The 22,283-nt window shown below is 38.1% G+C and overlaps 1 protein-coding gene across 1 annotated transcript in view; it reads left to right on the top strand.

The window, feature by feature from the left end:
* GALNT10 (polypeptide N-acetylgalactosaminyltransferase 10) overlaps nt 1-22,283 on the top strand; it is a 69,146-nt gene that overhangs the window by 15,095 nt on the left and 31,768 nt on the right. Inside the window, exons 2-4 of the mRNA XM_060765514.2 lie at nt 15,264-15,366; nt 17,606-17,744; nt 18,594-18,760. Coding sequence (XP_060621497.2) covers nt 15,264-15,366; nt 17,606-17,744; nt 18,594-18,760 — 409 coding nt within the window. The remainder of the gene's footprint in view (nt 1-15,263; nt 15,367-17,605; nt 17,745-18,593; nt 18,761-22,283) is intronic.

The raw sequence follows: 22,283 nt of genomic DNA, 5'->3' as shown, positions 1-22,283 counted from the left end.
AGCAGGTTTCAGAGGGGTCGTCAAAGACCACAAGAAAACTCATATTTTTGGTGGTCTTAAGAACCCCTTTGGCAAATAAGACTTTCCACCTGTCCTTCTCTTCCTTTTTGGAAGCAGATGGCGAATCCTCCCACCAAAAGCCACCCTCCTGCTGTGATTGGCTCGCCTCTCAGCTGCCCTCTCAGCCAAGGGGAGGACTGTTTCTGAGACTCTAAGCAGGGAGGGAAGAGCAGGCGTGCTTGACGAATGGCAGCGTGGCGCACATGCGTGGGCAAGTGACAACGCACGAGGCTGGAGGAAGGCTCACACGAGTGAGTCCCTTCAGGGCAGGGGGAAAATGACAATACCCCTCCCCAACCCCACCAGTATTCACATTTGGGCGTATCAGGTATTTGTGCCAAATTTGGTCCAGTGAATGAAAATACATCCTACATATCAGATATTCACATTACAATTCATAACAGTAGCAAAATTACAGTTATGAAGTAGCAATGAAAATAATGTTATGGTTGGGGGTCACCATAGCTGTATTAAGGGGTCATGGCATTAAGAAGGTTGAGAAACAATGTCATGGAAGAAACTTTGCTCTAACTAGTTAACTGAGAAGTAGACCACAGTTTTAGTGAATGGTATAAGAGCATGGCAAAGATTTTTGCAGTGCTGTATTTAAGAAAGGAACATTATTTCTTTTTTAAAAAATTTTAAAATTTCAAATCATTACAATGGTTTCCTAATGTGAGGATTGGGGCAGGGGGGGGACTGAAGTTCTTGACTTTCATCACTCAGATAATTTCTTTTTTTTTGACAGGAGTTAAGAGATAGTACTCACATTGATCCATGGAAGAATTGATCCAGTTTTTTGTGTTGGTTTTTTACTAAAATTTCTATATTTATACACAAATATATAGAGTACTCTGAATAAATAAACTTTTGGCTTTTACAGTTTATTGCAATATGGGGCAGCTCATCAGTGTTCTTGAACCTCCACTAGATCACAGGAAATGTAGCAATCTTGTTGCAAATGACAAACTATGTGATTCATGGAGTTCAAAGTCTTTTATTTGTTTTTAATTATACATGGCAGTTTCTGTTACAGATTGAGTTTCTTTTATCCAAAACGCTACAGGCAAGGTGTTTGGAATACCTGTACAGGCAGTCTCCAAGTTCTGTAGGCTTGTTATTAAATTGAATGTATATGTAAGTTGGAGCGTGTACATTGTTTAAAGTGTAGCTCCAGCCAGATAGATAGATAGATAGATAGATAGATAGATAGATAGATAGACAAACAGATAGCTATAACTTTGGTTTGCATTGGGAAGGGCTAACAACCCCTCATGATTTTTGTTTTGCAGTCTCTGCCCTGTTCAGAAGATTTCACCTCACTTTCTGTCCCTATGAGAATTGGATTTGGGGGGAAATGGCTTGTGGAACAAGAATTGGTGATAAAGCTTCAGTGGACACACCTTTTCTTCATGATAACTCTCTCAAGAATGAATTTCCCTCCCAAGGGGTAGATTTCTCTCACTTCCTGTTGTCTCACCCCCATTCTTAAATATGAGTAGTTTGTAAGTCTGATCTTTGAACTCGGAGACTGTGTGTATTTGTGTGTATGTACATAATGAGATTGCTTGAAGATGGAAGCCAGGTCTTAACAAAAAAATAATTTCTGTTTCTTTACACAATATTTAAAAATAATTTTGTCCATGAAAAAAGCTTGTCATCATTAAACCACCATAAAGCAAAAGTGTTACTATCTCAGCCACCCATGAGGATAATTTTGGATTGTGGGATATTTCATAATTCCAGATAAGAGAGGCTAAACCTGCATTTTTAAACACCAATTCTGAATTTGTGTTCTCCTAACTGGGGATACTTTTGCCAGAGAGTCTGCACTGAGCAGGTGGTTGGATTTGATATCCCACAAGGCCCCTTCCAGCTCTGTGATTTTATTATTCCATTGACATCATACTGTTTGTCTATTTTAAATCTCAATATCCATTTGACAGTGAGTAGCATTCATTATTATGGCAGACTATGATAATAACTATTTGAGACTTCAGTATTTATTACTAGAAAGAAATGGAGGCTTACTTACTGCATAGTCATACTAAAGTCAGTAGAATTTTGTGTGTGACTGAAATAACCTTATTCTTCAATTAGTAGAAGCTTTCATTGCAGAACCTGTATGGGGAAAGCTGAGACAGTTAGCATTTAGGCTCTGCTGTGGTGCTTCCGTTCAGTGTGTTAGTAGTGCAGTAAGGTTTTTCTTTATCCTCAAAACTGTACTTTAAACCAAGAAAATAGCATGCTACCTCTTTTGTCAGAGTGCTGGCTTTGTGCAACAATTCTTTAGGGTTGTCAGGGTTTCTAGACCAACCCTGGGACCAAAGCCAGTCTCTTTCAGGCCTAAGAAAGGTGGCTCTGGCCACCCCTTCTCTCCACCGTGTCTGTGTCCACCATTCCTTTTTCTGAGAAAGTGTAGCTACTCAGGGTCACACATTTGGTTCCATCATTCAACAGGGATTTGAACTTTGGTATTTCATAATCCTAGTTCAGTACTCAAACCCTATACCATACTGGCTCTCTAAAATTATCCTCACATTTTATCTAAAATAATTATTTTGTTGAAACTTTCCAAGTTTTGTCACTTTACTCATAACTAGGAATTCTGCAATGTGCACATGTGCCTGTGCACATAAAAATGCTTATGCAGTTTCCCCTTTACTGCTTTTGTTTGTGAAGTAGTAATGCATTATTGCAACGAGATATTTAGAACTCATGTTAGAAAATGTTTTAAGCTCCATTAACTTAACTAAATCCACAACCCATACTTTTGTTAAAGTACAGATTATTTCAGACATAAGATTTTCATTTTTTTCTATTTCAGAATAGGTACAGCATACTGCTTTATGATAATACAAGAGACTTCTGTGTAATAATCGATTGCAGATGTTTTAAACATCAATGTTTAATGGGCTTTGACAAAAAATCCGAAAACCAGATGTTTGACAACTTCTGATGGGGTTATAAATATATTCTTGAAGATGAGTTGAAATAAGGATTTGTGTATTAAGCTCAGGAATCTTATTTATTTATTTATTTATTTATTTATTTCAAATATTTGTACCTCAGGGCAGCTTTACAACAGGCAACCATTAGATGCTGAACATCAATTAAACAATCATAATTAAACAATAGTTAAAACAATTATAACCATTCAAAATTTAATATTTTAAAATTCTACCAGTTTAAAATCATGATCTAGGATCAGTCCATTGCCAATCGGTCATTTTCATTCAGATCACTGTATCTATTGCTCAAAAGCTTGATCCCAAAGCCAGGTTTTAACTTTTTTTTGAAAGGCTAGGAGGGAAGGGACAGATCTGATATCATTTGGGAGGGAGTTCCACAGCTGAGGAGCCACCAGTGAGAAGGCCTGTCTCTCATCCCCACCAGTCATGCTTGCTAGGGTGGTAGGACCGAGAGCAGGGCCACTCCCAATGATTTTAAACTCCTTTATAGTTCGTAGAGGGAGATACGTTTGGACATGTAAACTGGTCTAGAACTGTTTAAGGCTTTATAGGCTAAAGCCAGCACTTTAAATTGTGCTCGGTAGCAGATTCGCAGCCAGTGGAGCTGGCATAACAGGGGGGTCGTGTGCTCCTTTACCTTGCTCTGGTGAACAATTTGGCTGCTGTTCGTTGGACTAGTTGAAGCTTCTGAGCTGTCTTCAGAGGCAACCCCACATAGAGTGCAGTGCAGTAACCTATATTGATGTAGCAAGAGCGTGGACTACCATGGCCCAGTCAGACTTCCCAAGGAATGGGCGCAACTGACACACAAGTTTTAATTGTGTCAAAGCTCCCCTAGCCACTGCTGAGACCTAGAGTTCCAGACTCAACAATGAGTCTAGGATCACTCCCAAGTTGCAAACCTATGTCTTCAGGAAGAGTGTAACACCATCCAACACAGGCTGTAACCCTTTGCCCTGTTCGTACCTCTGTCTTGTCTGGATTCAGTTTCAATTTGTTAGCCCTCATCCAGACCGTCACAGCTGCCAAGCACCAGTTCAGGATCTGAACAGCCTCCTTAGTAGCAGGTGGGAAGGAGTGACAGAGTGAACATCATCTGCATACAAATAACATCTACATTCCTTTCTTTTGAATTAGGTGTTGAAAAATGTTTTCATATTATACAGAAAAATCATCTTGATGATTTTGAATCAAATTCCTTTCCTAATTCCTTTTCTGACAAAGAAGATAAACTGGTGTTCTATGTTCAATCTTTGTCATGTCCTAAAGCTCTAGATATCAACAAGGACTGGGATTCTTACATTTTTACTTTCGATCATAAATGATACCTGTTCTGAATGGGAGGAGGGGCCTTTCTTGCATTGCTGCACAAAATAAAGGTTGTTTAAACATCTTCTATCATCAGATGCTTAATGTTTGCAGCTCTCCAGATACTATTGGACTGTATCAGTCCACTAGCCGCAGTCTAGATAACCAATAGAAAACACTGGTAAGTGGTTCAGTCTGTCAGCAACTGGAGTTCTCCGGAGAATATACTTTTCCTCATTTTTCTATGTAAACAGATATTTTGTATAAATATTATGATTAAATAAAATGAATTAGTAGGTATAATTTGAAAGTTTCAAATGTCGGCTAGGCTGCTGCTTAAAATTTAACATAGTGCACATGAAGCTCTTATTAGATCAGGCCCTGTGGTTCCTAAGAATGTGTTGAGAAAAATGAGAGCATGCTCCTACTCCACATCTACTCTGGGGGCAATATTACTGTGGTCAGTAACATCACTTACAACATCAGAAGTGTGTTTACTTGCTCTTCCTTCAATATGATATTTGCCATCCTATGACATCAGTACATCTCTATACATTGGACAAACAGGACAATCTGTGCGCATTAAAATGGCAACACTTCAAAAACAGCTGTAGACCATTTCAGTCTTCCTGCACGTACAATATGGAATTTACAGGTTGTTATCCTTGGATCAGAAAATTAGCCTAGAAAGAGAGGCAGCTGAATTGAATTATACAAATTCCAATTTATTAGCAGCGCTGTGAACAAAGGCAACGGCATCATAGCTATATTGTTAATGTTAGGATGTGGTTTTAATGATCTTGTAAGCCACCTTGGATCTATTGAAGAAAGGTGGGGTAGAAATGCCCTAAATAAGTAAATAAATAAAATAGCATACTACACATTTGAAAAATCCTTGCTACAGCATATATAACAAAAATTATCTCTGATATTTTTGAACCTAAGAAAACTGACTTCTGCTAAGCAGATTTGAACATTCATACTAACAGACCACTGCAAAAATCTGAAAGATCTATAGCACCTTGCCCAACCCTTTGAAAATTTTGGGTAAAGGACATGATTTGCATCTAATTTCTTTGTTTGTTTTTTTACATTCTTTCCCACTCCTACAACTATATACATATGCTTTGTATGTGAGGCCTTAACATCATTCTGTACTGCATCTGAAGAACAGTGGATTTATATTCATGAAAGCTCATACTGAAAAACCGGTCAGTTTTAAGGGTGCTGCCACATAGCTTTTTTCTTCCCTCCTTTTTTTTTACATAGCACCCTGCTTTTCTGGCAGGGTGCTATGGAAAAACTCTTTGCTCAATTAGATTGCTGACTCTATAGTATTATCTTCACCTTGATACATTTACAGACAGGATCACTACAATAAATAGATATCCCTAGTCACATTGCATCTAGCAAGCTCTCTCGTGTTCATAGCTTTTATTATTACCTCATTATGGCTGGTATCCAAACCAGTATTTGAGGTTGATCCACTCAAGCACACAGATTTTTAAAATTCTTTCCATCAGGCTTAAAAGCCTTCTCTAAGGGTTAGGGACCTCTAAAGTAGCAATCCATAAGGCAGGAGTGGGCAGCTTGGGTGGCTGCAGGAATTTTCTACTGTGAGTTGCACAGACTGGCAAAAATGACCCATTGACAAGATAAAATGCTACTCCTGGAAGCATCTTCAAAAGGCCATTACCGCCCTCCCCCTTTTGACCAAAAACAAAAGGGATGTCTGGGGAGTGGAGAGGGTTGGATCAATGGCTGTGAAAACAAATTGGTAGGCATGTGCTTCCTTGGCACTGCACTTTGCCGACCCTGTCATAAAGCTTGAAGGACTATCATTAGCAGGATCCCCTCATCCTCCTGTAGAGGGGCGGAGCAGAAACACTTTCCATCTCATCCAGTAGATAGAATATGAACTCACCTATCCACAATATACATTTAGACCAACTAGATTTTTATCCAACCTTTCAGTACAAGATTAACTCACAAAGCATCTCACAGGAAATGAAATGTGGGACAAAATGTTGCCTGGCAGTAAAGGAAAGCTCATCTAGGACTGTGTCAATGAATTATGGAAAGATACCTGGCAGTAGTCTCCTTTTTGCCATAACTTTAGCTTCAGTAGTTAAAATGCTGGCAGATAATCTGAAAAGCATCACCAAGATCTCAGCAAACTGTTGTGTACTTCTTGGTTCTTTGTACTCATTTTCAGAGTGAAATGACATCTGCTTGTTCTCTCCTCTTCGTATTTATAGCATGGTGATGTGGTATTTCCAGAAAAAGGTAGTACTAGTAAAATTTTCAAGTTCTCTAAATAGTGTAGACTCATCTATCACATTTGCCTTAAGTGTTGCATGGAAACACTGTGAAACGTATATTGGAGTACTTGTAATTACATAAATAGGATTGTAATTACATAAATAGAATATCTTTCCCTTATATTTAACAAAAAATGATTACGCACAAAAGAACCCTTTTAGGCCATATAACAAAAGATATGTCTTAAATCAACAATATGCCTTTTTACCTGGTCATAACTGTGCTACAGGTTGAGTGTACCTTATCCAGAAATCTGAAAGATTCCAAAAACTGAAACTTTTTACCACCAGCCATTCACTTTCACCTTTGAGGAAAGGAAGATAGTCATGCATCCAACACCTACCAAATTTTCTTCTGACAGAGGAAATAGAAGTTGGGGGTGACTCTTTTTATGCAGGACCCCTGTAAAAAATATGTTTTCCAGACACTTCTGTGCTTGCTGTCCACCTGGCCATTGGTGACATGGAGCAGACTCCCTGGAAAAACAGCTATGAGGCCAAATGGAGAGCCATTTCATTGGGTGATATCTGTATCTAGCCTGAAGGTAACAAAAAGACTGGCAGGGAAGGATTGCTCACTCCCTTCCTGGCTATTTGCTAAAAGCTGGGAAGCATCCGAAATATCAGCTTCTTACATGGGCTTTGTATAAGTAGAGGCCTCCTACACTCCCTGCTCTTCTTTTTCTTCCATCAGGGGGGTTCCATGAAGGAAAATTCAGCAGGCACTGGATGTGTGACTAACCTCCTTTCCCTCCATCCCTCATTCACAGTGTATGTGCAAATACATGTATTCCGAAAACTGGAAACTATCCAAAATCTGAAAACACCTGCTTTCAAGCATTTCGGATAAAGGAGACTCAACTTCCATCATTGTCATTAGTATTATTATGCCACTTATATGTCTTACTTGAGACACAAAGCAGCTTCATTCAGTCAGTCTTGTTAGTTCCATTTCAAATTGATAAAAACCCAGTTGAACATTCTGCTTCACTAAAGGACAGATGTGACTCTGAGGCACAGTCATCTCAGCACATTTTGTCTCTACTTGTTCTTGTAACTGAGAAAAGATTTTGCAAAATGCAAACAAATTCAGTTGTGCATTCATTTGTTAATTTATTCCTCTGAGCACTAGTTATTCTTTGTGCTTATCTTCTTAGGAGAATAACTACACATTAATATATTTTATATTATATTTAGCCTGTCTAACATGATTTATTGCAATGCAACAACCCAAAACTATTTATGAATGTAGATTTAGATATGCTGTAGGAAATTCTCCACAGAAAACTATAGCATCAGAAGCTTTAATTTTTAAAAAACTCTGTTTTTGAGTTTGGCTTAGTATCTTGAATACTTTGTTGATCTCTACTGCCTTTCAAATCCTTCTCAAGATCTCACTCATTTTCTCTTCATGTATGGCTGAAGTAGTCATAGGGCCAAGATAGAACATAAATCTATTGAATTTAGAAAACATTATTCCTTCTATATCTGCATGCTTCCTTTGAAAAGTATCATATGTAATAGATTAGGCCAATGTTTCTCAAACTCTGCTCCTGCTCTTCCAGATGTTTTGGACTTTAGCCCCCAGAAATCCCAGCCAGTTTACCAGCTGTTAGGAATTGTGGGAGCTGAAGTCCAAAACATCTGAAGGAGTAGAGTTTTGTAGATAGTGAGCTTTGAATTCGCTGTACAAAATATGAATGCCAGTGGATTTTTCTCTCCATTACACTCTGTTGAAAGTCACTGTTGAGGGTTGGGCACTGTCCAGAATGGAAGTATTTGGGTTACTGGTGTTGGACTGGGAGGAATGAATTGGTAGAAATTGTGAAAAGACACATCACACAATCAAAACCAGCTTTCAAGCTGTTGTAGGGAAACTGTTGTGGAAAGGAGCATCAGGAAAATCAATCTGTTCTTCCGACTCTAGAAACAAACCAAATTTTCTGAGATTTTGCAAATGTCAGTTGGGCACAGGAACTAGCTTCTTTTTTGACTGAATGCTGAGCTTAGAGGTTATGGATAGACACAGCACACATTTGCATTAAAGAGACTGCATGCAGGGGAGAGTACTGTGCTGCCAGTCTGCTTAGACAAAACAATAACACCTACAGTATGTTGACTGGATTGTTATAAACTAATATGTATGTACTGCTTTAATATATACCTACCCTGAACACACATATATCTATATTTTCATCTTTAAAAAATATTTACACTGAGGATTCAAAGAGCTTTTGTAATATTCTTCTTAAGTGATCCCTCGTAGTCCGAGGATGATGGTCCTCCAAGTGTAGTATCCTGGTGGTGGGTCCGTAGGTGACTATGGAGCCCTATTCTTGATCTGCATCTTCTCCCACAGTGAAGGCATCGGTTTCCAAGTGGAAGGCGGTCCTGGTCAATGTTGGCTTGATACGCCTTCCTCTTGGCTTGTTTCTCTCTTTCGCCCCCCATTCGTGCCTCTTCAAATTCCAAGACCCTACACTCAGAAGGCAATCGTACTCAGCCACGAGTGATAGCCTATGATGATTTGATGATTGTAGTATCCAACTCTGAGGAAAACTTTTTCCCTTTTCCCTAAATGTTGGATGGTTGAAAATTTTGAGAACATTTAGTATTTTCTAAGAACTTCCCATTGATTTGTGACATCAATAAAACAATCCAATTAGGTCTGTTTTACTAAAAATGGGCTGCTACATTCTCATAGCTTGCCTAAGCTGCACTATATTTAAAGTAAAACATAAGTTAGAGAATTCTTGGTTCACAATGTTTTGTCTTGGCAATTTTACTCCTCAATGACGATATATTAATGAGCTAAACAATAACTATTCATCTGGATTACTCTTTACATCTTTATTGGGGAAAAATAGGCTTAATTCAAAAATGGTTTCTACAAATGAAAAATCAGAAAGTTAGAGCTTTTGCTTCTTTTTTCCCTATATCAATTCCCACTGTTAAAAATAAAAGCCACTGTACTGTCTAAAAGGTAGCTTAGCACCATATCTGGTTTTCTCCTATGTGTGCATATTTCTTCCCTAGTATTTATCATGGGGCTGCCATTTTATTTTGTTAATGTAGTGTATATTTCTTCAACACATTTTAAAATCTATTTTTGATAGTAAATCGAAGTCAAAATGTCAGTGCTTTTCATATAGTCTGTGTTAGAAGGAAAAAATATTGACCCAAGATACTGCATTATGGGATGTAGCTGCAGCCCAGAGTTGTTTTATTGTGGCTAATTCAGCTGGTGCCACCCCACAAAACATGTACCTGAGGCCAGGTGACACCTCACAGGAAGGGCTTCTGAGACATTGCAGATCAGAGTGCTGGAAAACTGTGACTGCCATGCTTTTCAAGTTGTTGGGTACATTGAGACAAGCAGCTGGAGAGATTCCTTGAGGTTCTGCTGCATCTGCTCATCTCAATGCACCACTTGACTGGGGGATCACTGCAGCTGTCATTTCCTAGTGTTCACATTTGCAGCATAATGAACAGGCCAGAATCCTAGCCCACTGCTCAAATGACTACATCAGATTGGTTCTCCTTCTCTTCTCTGCAATGTGGAGCCCTTTTGCTTCCCCAAATATTGAAAAAAGAAGAAACAAAAGAATGAGAAGAGCATGCGCAGAATCCATGGCTAATCACTGTGTGTTGTTTTTAGAGTTATTTCAGGCTGTTTTGTTTATAATTGTACAGTTTTAATGATGTGTTAATGTTTTTTAAAAGTCAAGTTGTTTTTAGTAATGTATGTGGAGATCAAAGTGGCACTTGTTCCCCCAATGCTTGCTTTAAACCTGCTAATTATCAATTAACTGTCTTGATAGAAAGTCACCTCTCCTGCATGGTTTTATTTTAAGCAAGAGTAGTGGGAGTACCAGCTAAAGTCTCTTTCAGCCTCTCCTTCTTTTGGTATTTGAGCATACTCCCTCTACTGTTTTGGTTGTTTCTTCTCAACCTCTGTAGGAGGAAAAGGGCTCCATATTCCAGAAAAGAAAAAGAACTGATTCTTTCTGAAGTTGCCTTCAATAATGAACTATGATCAGCCATGATTTGTACCAGTGAATGCCAAGGGCAGTGGTTCTCAACCTGGGGTCCCCAGATGTTTTTGGCCTACAACTCCCAGAAATCCCAGCCAGTTTACCAGCTGGGAACCCCACTGGCCTAGGGTTTCTCTACGTGGCTGAGGATGGTGTGGAAATGGATTTTAGATACAACAGAGAGAATCATCATCATCATGGTTTTTAAAGTGACTCCTGAAAATGTGAAGCTCTGTCAACTTTGTTTCCACTCTATTTCTTTAAATCCTGCAAGCATTCTCTTCCTGTCCCGCCTTTTCTTAAAGGCGGGACTTCCATTTAAAGACTAATGCTTCAGTTTGTCTCTCTGCATAGACTTTTATATTTATTTTGGAATTTCGTATTTATTTTGGTACATATTTTAATATGTACATTTTCCCTATTGAAAATGTGTCTTTGTGTCCATTTTTCAAATATACTGAGTTTAGTTTTTTACACATACAATTTTGGGGAAAATTTTGGTATGTGTTGTTTTTTTCAAATGGTTTTGATATTTGTAGGTTTACTGATATGGGATAGGGTCTTTATTTACTTGAAGGGCAAGTGTTTTCCCTCTCCCTCGGTATAGCAACACTTTCTAGGTTGTTTAATGTCATTCAGGTAATGATTAGATGTGCAGTAAAATTCCTTCTTAATAACGGATATAATCTACTGTTTACCATCTGTCTATCCTTGTTTTCTACCTTCCACAATATAAGTCCTTCCTCCCCTCATTTAATTGATTTTTTATTTCAATACATAATAGAAATAAAATACTATGTGGAAAGCCAAATAATGTCTATTTAACAGTGTCTGAATACTATTTCTACTTCATTGTTTCTGTAAAGCTCCACCCCAACATTTCAGAATAATTATTTTGGTCATTTTTAATACAAAAAACAGTCGGATTACATCAGCATTCACTTTTCTATTCTAGCTGGAACCAGACACACGAAATAGTGATTAGACAAAAGATTAAAATTCCATTTGTATGTGCGTCTAGCTGTTGAATACTTCTAGGTTCCTTTGGCAGTTTGTTGAGAGAATCCTGGTGGCAAGAGAGGATTTACAGAAATCTGTTCAAGTGTTGTTTTTTGTTGTTGTTGTTGTTACATTAATATATATTTCTACTTGAATCTCTTTCATTAAAACATACTATGAGAACCATGGAGAAAAGATTAGCTTTAGGCTAAGCCAGTATTTAGAGGAAAGTGCATTTTAGTTAGATGTATGAATTTGCTATAGAAAACAGGTATGTGAGATCCAATGAATTGTCAATCAAAAAATAAAGCCAGATTAATCTGATTTGCTATGAAATGAAATGCAGAGCTATGATCCAATCATCCTCTGAATCATACCCATAATTTATCTTGGCAGTCCAGAGCAAGACAGTCTCAAACACAGTAAATATCTGTGAAAAGTTACTTCTTGCCCAAAATTTTAATTTCAGTTAATAAACTCTCTGTAACATTCTGCTATCTTGTTTAAATTAATACATGAGCATAAGCCAGTTGCCTTTTCAATTATCTGGTTTTTGTTTTTGCTTTTTGGTTTGTTTTTTTTTTTGTGTCGGGAGCTGCAAGTCACTTCTGATGTGAGAAAATTGGCCGTCTGCAAGGACATCTGTCTCCTCCCAGCATCTCATAGCCACATCACATTTGGCCCTTCTCCTCCTAATCTCCCAATTTTCCTTTCTTCCTCCCTCCCTCCCTCCCAGCCTTTAATCCACCTGTCAGTTCCCTATTTAATTCACTTGTTCCCTTGCCCAGCCCACTCCTCCTTTCTCTGCCTCACTGCCCCCTTTTTTCCTTTTGCAGTGGACTGCTCCATAACATAAGAGGTTGCAAGGCATTTTGGATTATTTTTTTTTGCATTTAATTGTCAATAGAGGAGCAATCATCAGTGATAGCAGATGGGAGCAGCCTTTGCAGGTTGATTTTTAGGTTCCAGGTGATGAAGTATTTAGACTGAGGGAATACTTTCTGGTAGGAAATATGCAGAGCTGTTTTTTGGACTATTCTTCTCATCATGGCTATTGACCATCCTGGCCATGAATTCTGGAAGCTGTAGGCCAAAATAACTTTTTCTGGGGCTAAAAATTAAAGATAAATTCAAGGAAGAGCTGTGAATTTTGTCAAATTGGCTGTTGTGGGTTTTTTTCAAAGATAGTTGCTGATGTCGCAAAAGTAGGGTGAGAGTAGACACAAAGCACGCTTATCTCAGAATCAACAAGTTTCCCAGCCCCCTTGGTCTTCAGTGTGTGGGGAGTAGCTACAATTTGCATGTTAATAAAATATAGGGACCTTTCCTAAAATTGGATTCACAGCCTGGAGCCAATTAAACCTGATTTGAAGTGGTGAGTGGAGTTTGTGGATGGTAACTTAGAATCATAGAATTGAAAGAGACCACATGGGCAATCCCATGGATTACAATTGTGACTTATTTTTCAATTCATGAGCCACTTTTAAATAAATATAATATTCTGACTTGTTGGTGTTCCTTTGTCAAGAGTGTAAATTATACATTAGGACAGTGAAATATTGTGGCTCACCCATTTCTTTTTGAATGGTCTATATAGGTTTCCATGATCTACTTAATCAAAAGTGTTATTATAATCTACAAAGTGGAGGTTGAATTTCTTCTGGATTATTTCAGTGCATGCATTAGTCAATATTGTATTGTTGTTATTATTTTATTGAATTTATATTCCACCTTTCTAAAAAAATGTCTTTTACAACTATTGAAGTATCTATATTTGTATATAAATATACTTGGGGATCTGATCCAGGTTTAAATACAACATTTATTCATGCTTCATATTCATTTGATATACATAGCCTAGAAGGCGCAGTATTTTAAATATTTTTTTTGCATGAAACAAAGTTTTGTGTCCATTGAACCATCAGAAAGCAAATGTGTTGCCATCTCAGCCACCCTTGAGGACTATTTTGGAGTATTTTATATTTCAGAACTCTGGATAAGAAATGCTCAACCTATACTTTGCTAATGTGAATACAGTGGAACCTCAACTTATGAGCGTCCCAACTTTCAAGCATTTTGAGTTACGAGCCATCACTCGGTCTGATTTTGCTTTGACATATGAGCTGCATTTTGGGTTATGAGCTACCACCAGAGGGAGGGCTAGTGTAAGAATAAAGGGCTTTAGGGCTCTGTGCCTCGTGCTTTTCTCTGCCGTGGGAGATTGCTGTCCGCTTTGCTCTTGTCCTCTTTGAAGAACTTTGGATTACTTGATTTTATGTGATTTTTATTCCTGGCATTTTTGGCTTCATGAAAAGAGAGAGGGGGGGGGGGGAGAGCAAGAGAGGGAGGGAGACAGACTGGAATGAGTACAATATGAAGAAAATGATACTTTTGCCTCTTCACTTAGTGCTTCTTTGCCACAACTTTGTGCTTCTACCATTTTAAAGATTTTTCTTTGTTTATTGTTGCTTTTGATTGTGCCGGTTTTGCCTTTCTCTTACACTGACCAGCATATGGTTGGTTGCCTTAAATGTGCTTTCTTGCCACAGTGGCTGGATGGAACCAAGCACTGCCTATTTCTGAACATTTTCCCTTACCTATTTTCATAATAGATATTCTAATGTTTTCAATGTTATCTGACAATTTAAATAAAGATTAGCATTTCTATCATCTGGAATCAAAGTCTGCTGTGTTTAAGTTGATCTTTTTACTGATGGGATTCATGATGTGTATCAGTGGTTTGAGTTCTGGATAACAATTTCAATAGATCTATACTGTATTGTACCTTCAGCCATCAGACCAGGTTATAACAAACTTCCTCTGATTAAACCAAGACCAAATTAAAATGTGTTTCATCCTCTTGCCCCTTCTTTTTTCTTAAGATTCATTCAGAGGAGGTTTGTTGCAGTATTGCTGGATGCTTTTAAAGTATTTATTAAAAGTTTGGGTGGGTGGCAGTGTAATCCTTTTCCAAACGCTGTCAAAGGTTTCTCTGCCAAAGAATGTTGTTTGCATTCGGGGGGGGGGGGGTCGGGGGGCTGGAACAGATTACTAGCGTTTCAATGAGAAAATTTGCTTTGAGATGGAGTGATTTGAGTTAAGAATTTAGTCACAGAACAAATTAAACTCTTAACTCAAGATATCATTGTACATAACAGAGGCCAGATTTCAACCAGGGATGTGCTATCTCAGTGCTTCTCAGGGGATCTGATGAGGGCAAGGGCAGCAATATTTTTCTTTCCAATGTGCCAGGGACTAGCACTACATTAGTACCCATTAGGTATCATTTTTTCCTTCTTTCTTCGAAGCTCTCCGGGTCCCGACAGCCAATAGCTGAGGGAGCACCACTTTCAGTAGTACTATCTTTCTTGTAACTTGTTGTATGCCATAACTCAGTTGCTTGCCCATTTTCTGGAAACTGATAAGAATGAATTGAAACAGTTAAGTATCTTTGAAATAAAAATCCAAGCAAACCTATTAAGTATTTTTCTAAATGTGACACATTGGCAGTTCAGCTTAGTCTTTGTGCACTTTTACAGAAATATAATGTTCATTGTGTTTGTCTAAAGGGTTTTTATACAAGACAAAAGAAAGAAGCTGCCCTCAGCAATGGAGAAAGAAAAAAGGACTGGCATGACAGAGATGTTATAAGGAGAGACTTGCAACGAACAGGTAAAGATACTAACTCATTCAATCTTCATCATATACTGTATTTCAATATTCAGAAAACAGAAGGGGAATGGTTGACAGCATCAAATATTAAGAAAAGATATATATAGTCCAATATAAATTATGGTTATCACACTGTATAAGATATCCAGCAGTACTCAACAAGTGGCCAGAGTCGTCTTTTTCTTCTTATTATTATTATTATTGCTTCTACAACCACATTTATATTGTGCCAATACTGACACTTAAGACTTACAAATATGAAAACTAGTACCAATTAAATATATTCAAAAATATCAGCAAAATATAAACAAACTGTAGAATTATGCTATTTAAAAGTTGATTAAAAACCAAGAAGACAGCACACTTTTGCAAGTCCATTGCAGTCGATTTGTGAATGTCTGTTTGACTAGAAAAGTTATTGGTCATCAGCAGAAGGCAGAAGGTAAAGTGGTAATTTGTGTCAAGCAGATTTGTGAGTAGTACAGCTGTTTTAAGGCAAATTGAAATAAACAGGCATGTGCACAGGGCATCCATGCAATGTCTCCTTGCTCTAGTTCAGGCATGTCCAAAGTCCGGCCCGGGGACCAAATGTGGCCCCTGTTCAAATTTCCACCAGCCCTCTCTCTCCAGACCTCCCTCCTTTGTTTCTTGCCTCTCTCCCTTCCTTCCTTGATTTCCTTCCTCACTTTCTATCTTCCTTCCTTTCTTATTGGGGATCAGGGCCCTGGAAAAGGCAGGCTCCTCAGGAGGAGAGAGAGATGGTGGCCTCTTGCATCCCTTAACTCTAATTAAATGTCGCCTTCTTGAGTGGCTCCAGCCGCAGGTATCCGAGCACCTGCCTGGCTTCCCTCCCTCCCTTCTCCACCTCACCTTCATCCCATGTCACCTCCCTGTGTTTTCCAGAAAGGCTGCCCTTCACTGTAGTTCCTCCCTTGGAAAAAAGGGGAAAGCCGGGTGGCAAATATGAGCCCCCTTGCCACAATCAAAGCCTTCTCGACAGATGGCCTTGCCGCCTCTGCTGAAAAACCTTCAGAGAAGGAGACTCCACCAGACGCTTGGGCAGCATATGCCACTGTCTAAAACGACTTGAAGGCGCACAACAACAACAATCCTAATTATCTTGACTCTTTCATTGGCCAAAAGCAGGCCCACACTTCCCATTGAAAGACTGGTACTTTTATGTTGGTTAAAGATGTTCTTCATTTTATATATTGGATTGTTCTTTCAATGCAGTGTGCAGTGTGCATAAGAATGTGTTCATATTTTTTTCAAACTATAATCTGGCCCCCCAAGGAGCTGAGGGACTGTGAACTTTAAAAGTTTGGGAACCCCTGCTCTAGTTCATTCAGCGGGGAGTACAAATATCTGGCCTGAAATTGATTGAGCTATATGCTGATGGAAGGCAGCAATACATGTACTCTTGGCCTGAGCCTTAGAAGAAGAAGAAACATGGCAAAATCTTCAAAAGCCATGGCAAGTGAGCTGTGGAGTCCTGATTTTGGCAGCTTTTTTCCTCAACACAGTTACACCCATTAGGAAGAGTTTTAGTTTGAGTGACAGCAGCATCTTCACTACTTCTTTGAGTACGTAGAACAGCATTTTCAGATTGGATTATATTGCCAGAGTTCCAAGTGGCGAAAGAAGCAGGTGATCAGATAGATGTAGTCAGTCATAAGGAAGTTGAATATTTGCAAATAATTGCCAGTGGCAAATAATGGAATCATTAGAGACAAATAGAAAAACGTCCCACTATTTAAACAAGTCAAAGTGGGGCCAACTTCTCTCAGGGAGGAAAAGTTCATGCTGTCTAAGTGAATAACCTCAAGTGTAGTTCACTTCACAATAAAAATACATGAAAAGGTAGATCTTAAAATGGAAATGTCACTGGAAATTGCATGAACAATGAAATACGTAAGTCATTTGTAAACTGGGATAATTCTAGTGAGTCTGCATTAGTGAGCCTTTTCAAAATGATAGAATGGCATTGCTCACAATTCTTAAAACAGCCTTGTTAAAACTGTCATCTCTTTTTGAAACTGATTGACTGTTTAAGCATTTGGGGCTGTTATGAAATCATACCGTACCACTGATGGATTGTGGCATAATTAGCATTGCCTAGAGCTGTGAGGAAAAAGGGACTTGGCTTCTTAAGGTTTGAATGTGGGTGGCTGGATGAGTAATCCTTTTTCATTTAGGAGGTGATACTAATGATTTCACTTGACTTACTTCGTACTTATAGGAAATGGAGAACAAGGAAAACCATATCCTATGACAGATGCTGAGCGAGTTGATCAGGCATACCGGGAAAATGGCTTTAATATTTTTGTGAGTGACAAAATTTCTCTCAATCGCTCTCTACCAGATATACGACATCCAAAGTAAGTATGAATATCCTTATTACTAGAATTTATGTTTTCTAAGTTCTCCCTGTAGTGTCATTTAGCTGGCATAGACCTTAATCCTTAATGTATACAGTGTTATCTAATGCTATCTTTAGAACTCTTTTGAAGTTGTAACAAAGAATCAAGAAGTTGATTCATTTTACAAAGCAAAGCAACAATATAATACACTTACACATATGTGTTTTAACTTATGTTTTGCTTTGTACGTATTTTGGAGCTTTTTAGAGCTGAAAGCAAGTAGTGTTCTGAGTGATTTATTTATTTTACCTCATATGAGCCATTGGAAATAATCTTGTCTTTCATACATTGATCAAATATTCATCGGTTGAACATTTAAAATTTAGTTTTTTAATTGTGACTATTTGTCTACAGTTTGCTTTAGATACCATATATTCTCTGTCCTAAAGCAACTGCATTATCTTTCAGTTTATTTACAAATTAAATTCAGGATGCTGGTTTTGACTTGTGTGTGCATGATGGGTTGTTTTCAAGTAATTTGGTGACTTATGTTTTCAAGTAATTTGGTGACTTATAAATTTCATAGGATTTTCCTAGGCAAGGAAACTCAGAGATGGTTTTGCTAGTTCCTTTCTCTGAAATATAGCCCACTGCACTTGATAGTCATTGGTGGTCTCCCATTCAGGAGACCAACGTTGACCCTGCTTTAGCATCCAAGATCAGACAAGATCTGGTGCCTTTGAGATATTTAGGAAGGCCAGCATTCTGCTACTTTGGAGATAAAAACAAGTGATTACTTTAACAGTTGTAGTAGTAGCATTCCATGCTTTATGATGAAGCTAATAACTGTGTTCTTCCATCTTCTAGTTGCAATAGCAAACTATACCTTGAAAAGCTCCCCAACACCAGTGTAATAATTCCATTCCACAATGAAGGATGGTCATCGCTTCTCAGAACAGTACACAGTGTTCTTAACCGCTCTCCTCCTGAACTGATAGCTGAAATTGTGCTAGTGGATGATTTCAGTGACAGAGGTATGTTCTTTGTATGGTTTGTCCATATAGATGTGCATGACTGAAAAAGACACACTTCTTATATAGGAAGTAGGCATGGGCAAAAAAAAAGAGGAAGAGTCAGAAATGGTAAGAAAATCAGAAGTTTTGTAAATTGTAAGCCATATCCAAAGTGTTTACATGGCCCACATCAAATATTTTAGAATCGAAATTTACCCCATACCTTTTTGTTTTAGTTTTGTAAATATTGGAACGCTCCCAAAGTCAGTTTCATATTCAGTGCAAGGAAGGAAAGCCATTAAGCAAAATGGCTGCCTGCCTAACTTCATGCCTCCCTTGCCATTAGAAGTGGTGAAAAGGGGGGGGGGGCACAGAGCATTTTGAGAAGAGGAGGAGCCCTATGCCAAAGAATGCAAAAGACTCTGTCCTAAACTACAGTTCCCAGTATGCATTAGCATCAGAAAACCCTAATTAGAAGAGGAGCTCGGTCTGTAGTCAGCTGGAGTTCCAATACATTTGTTAATATTCTACACTATGATTTCTGTTCCTAGGTTGTAAAAGAATTGCACACCCCTAATAGCAAGAGTGCACATACACAGAGGGGAAAAATAAATGAGTATGCTTATATAGCTTCTGTGTTGCTTCCTGACAATTCAAGAGGTAGAACGAGACTGTCCTCCTTCAGCAGAGAGTTCCATAGCTCTGGAGCTCTCCTCAGGGAGATTAGATTAACCCTCACTCTGTCCACCTTCCGGAAAGACTTGAAAACTTGGATGTTCCAATGGGCCTTTGAACAGTTTAGCACTTGATTAGGACTGCCCAACCCTAGCTTATGGTTTTGAATACCCAGCACTTTACTTCTGGCCCGGCCCTACAGTTGTGTGTTTACACAAACCCTGCCCTGCCCTATCAATCCTGAACATGCCCACTTTTCCAGCTATTGTTTTGGTTTTATTGTTTTTAATTATATGTTACTGTTATATGTTATATGTTTTAACTATGTTACCTTGTAACCCTTGTTTATTCTGGGCTTGATCCCCATGTAAGCCGCACCGAGTCCCTTCAGGGATATAAGAATAAAGTTGCTGTTGTTGTTATTATTAGTATTATTATTATATTGTCTCCTCTTCCTGAGTTCTTTAGCAGGGATCTTTGAGTCCATCATCTGTAAGCAGATCATACAGCAGATCATTTAAACTGAAGATGACAGGGACTGAATTTGGGAACTTCTTCGTGCAAAGCATGAAGCTCTGTAACTGAGCTACATTCCACCCCCTAATTCACAGTTGTGTGAATAAAACTGTGCATTTAATTAAATGATTGCATATGTAACTGAGTTAATGGGAAAACATCCTTCTACACAGACACACTTTTTGAATGAGCTAGACTTCAGCCTTTCAATAGCACAGTTATTTTTCAACCACCCTGAAATATGTGATCAGGAGTAAAACAAAAATCTTTGAGGCTATAACTCAAGTACAGGTTATTTGAAAGACCATATTCTCCTTTATGAACCTACCCATATTTTGATATCTACTGGATAGGCCCTTCTCACTGCCCCACACCCCTCACTGGTGGAAGAGGGCCTTTTCAATTGCTATCCTAGAATTGGGGCTCTAGAAATCCCTTCCCTGAGTGGTTAGACTGACACCCTCCCTTTGTTCTTTTGACAAACAGATGAAGACTTTTCTGTTTCAACAGAACAGAACCAATTGCATTTTCAATTACTTAATAAATCAACTTCCAAATGCTAATAAAACTGTCAACAAGTTATTACAATACTGAGCAGTAATTTACTCCACTATAATGTAGTTATGTTCTGATCTTAAAATAAGCTATCAGAAGTAGTTAGTAATACGGAAAAGCATTGTCTCAGCCCAATGCCAAGAAATATATCTGACACGTTATTGTTCTAAAATGTGATGAAGATATTGCTAAATTCCCCCTAACAGCTGCAAAAATAATTTGCATGCCTAAGAAAGTTGGTTGAGTCATCCTAACCAGCTCACAGGAGTATAATTAACATTCTGTAAGTCAAGACCTAAAAGAGTTTAATTTAGGTCAAATTAATGAATAATGGTTGAAATTAAAACACAAAGCTATATATTCATGGAAAGTTCCAACAACTAAACAGTAGGGATTCTGAACCAGGTTTCCAGTTAAGTCATTCTGATTACTGTTTCTGTTCTAATAATGTTTTGTTTTCAGTAAATCAGATGCAGACTGATTTACAATGGTACATTGTTCCTTCACTTCAAAATAAATGTGAAATAATAGCAGACTTTCCTCATTTTGTTGGACATATAGGCCATTATGGTGTTCCTGTGCATGACCATCCTTGGCAAACTATGTCCAGTTCCGGTTATGATGAGAAAAGTGGCAGAACTAGCCATCGAAATGACCAATGGGCTAGAACAGGCATTGGCAAACTTCAGTCCTCCAGGTGTTTTAGACTTCAGCTCCCACAATTCCTAATAACTGGTAGGCTGTTAGGAATTGTGGGAGTTGAAGTTCAAAATACCTGGAGCATCCATACCTTGAAAAGAACCACATTCTTATAGGGTACGTGTTTTTTAAAAAGGACAGGGACAGTATACAGTATCTAAAGTTGTGTAATATGTAAAGAATTGAATTCCTTGAAACCAGAGCCATAAGATGGAGCTGGATGGTGGAAGATTCAGTTTTACGGTGCATAATTATGGTGTCCTCCAAGAAAGGTAGCTTTAAAGGGGGTTTGGAGAAATTAATGGAGCATAAGACCATTGAGGGCTACGTGTCATGATGGCTATCTGCTGCATCAGGGACAAGAGGCAGGGGGACTCTGGATGCCAATTCTTGATGAATAATAGGAGTGGGTGAGTTTAGTTGCAAGTTTGAAATACAATGTAGTTATTAGTGAACTATAAATAAACTTTTATTTGTAGTGTACTTGGAATTTATTGGAGAGGGGGGTGGGTTCATTCTGCTATAATAGCTGGAATTCTCTGGGCAGTGCAAAGATACATTACAAACATTACAAACATGAAGCACAAAGTAATAAATCATTTACAATTAAACATCAAATGAAGAAATAAAACCAACAATAAGGAATGAGAGTGAAATTTTACGGTGTAAAATCAAAATACAAAAGAAAAGACAAGACAATAGTGCAGCGATCTCAAAGCAATAAAATAATTATTAAAAGGCCTAAGAGAATTAGGGTCTTTACCTGATACCAAACAAATCACAATTAATCACAATTAATACAGTTTCCAGTTTAAAAGCATTACTTCTGAGTACCTAGATATATGTTAAATGTCTGAATAATAATAATAATAATAATAATAAATTAAAATTCATAAAAACAGAAGCAATAAAATAAAATAAAATAAAACAAACAACAGCATTACACAGTATCAAACAGACAACCAGTACCTGAAATAGCAAAACAGTTCTGGGCTTGAGCAGTGGGGCCAATACAAATCAATTGAAGAGAGGGCTGATAAAAGTGCAAGTGCCAGATGGCAAAATTGGGGACAGGGCAATATGAGGTGGAGCACTAAGA

The sequence above is a fragment of the Anolis sagrei genome, chromosome 2, assembly GCF_037176765.1.
Source record: "Anolis sagrei isolate rAnoSag1 chromosome 2, rAnoSag1.mat, whole genome shotgun sequence".
In the NCBI taxonomy this organism is placed as follows: domain Eukaryota; kingdom Metazoa; phylum Chordata; class Lepidosauria; order Squamata; family Dactyloidae; genus Anolis; species Anolis sagrei.
This window is presented reverse-complemented; position numbering and strand designations above follow the sequence as displayed.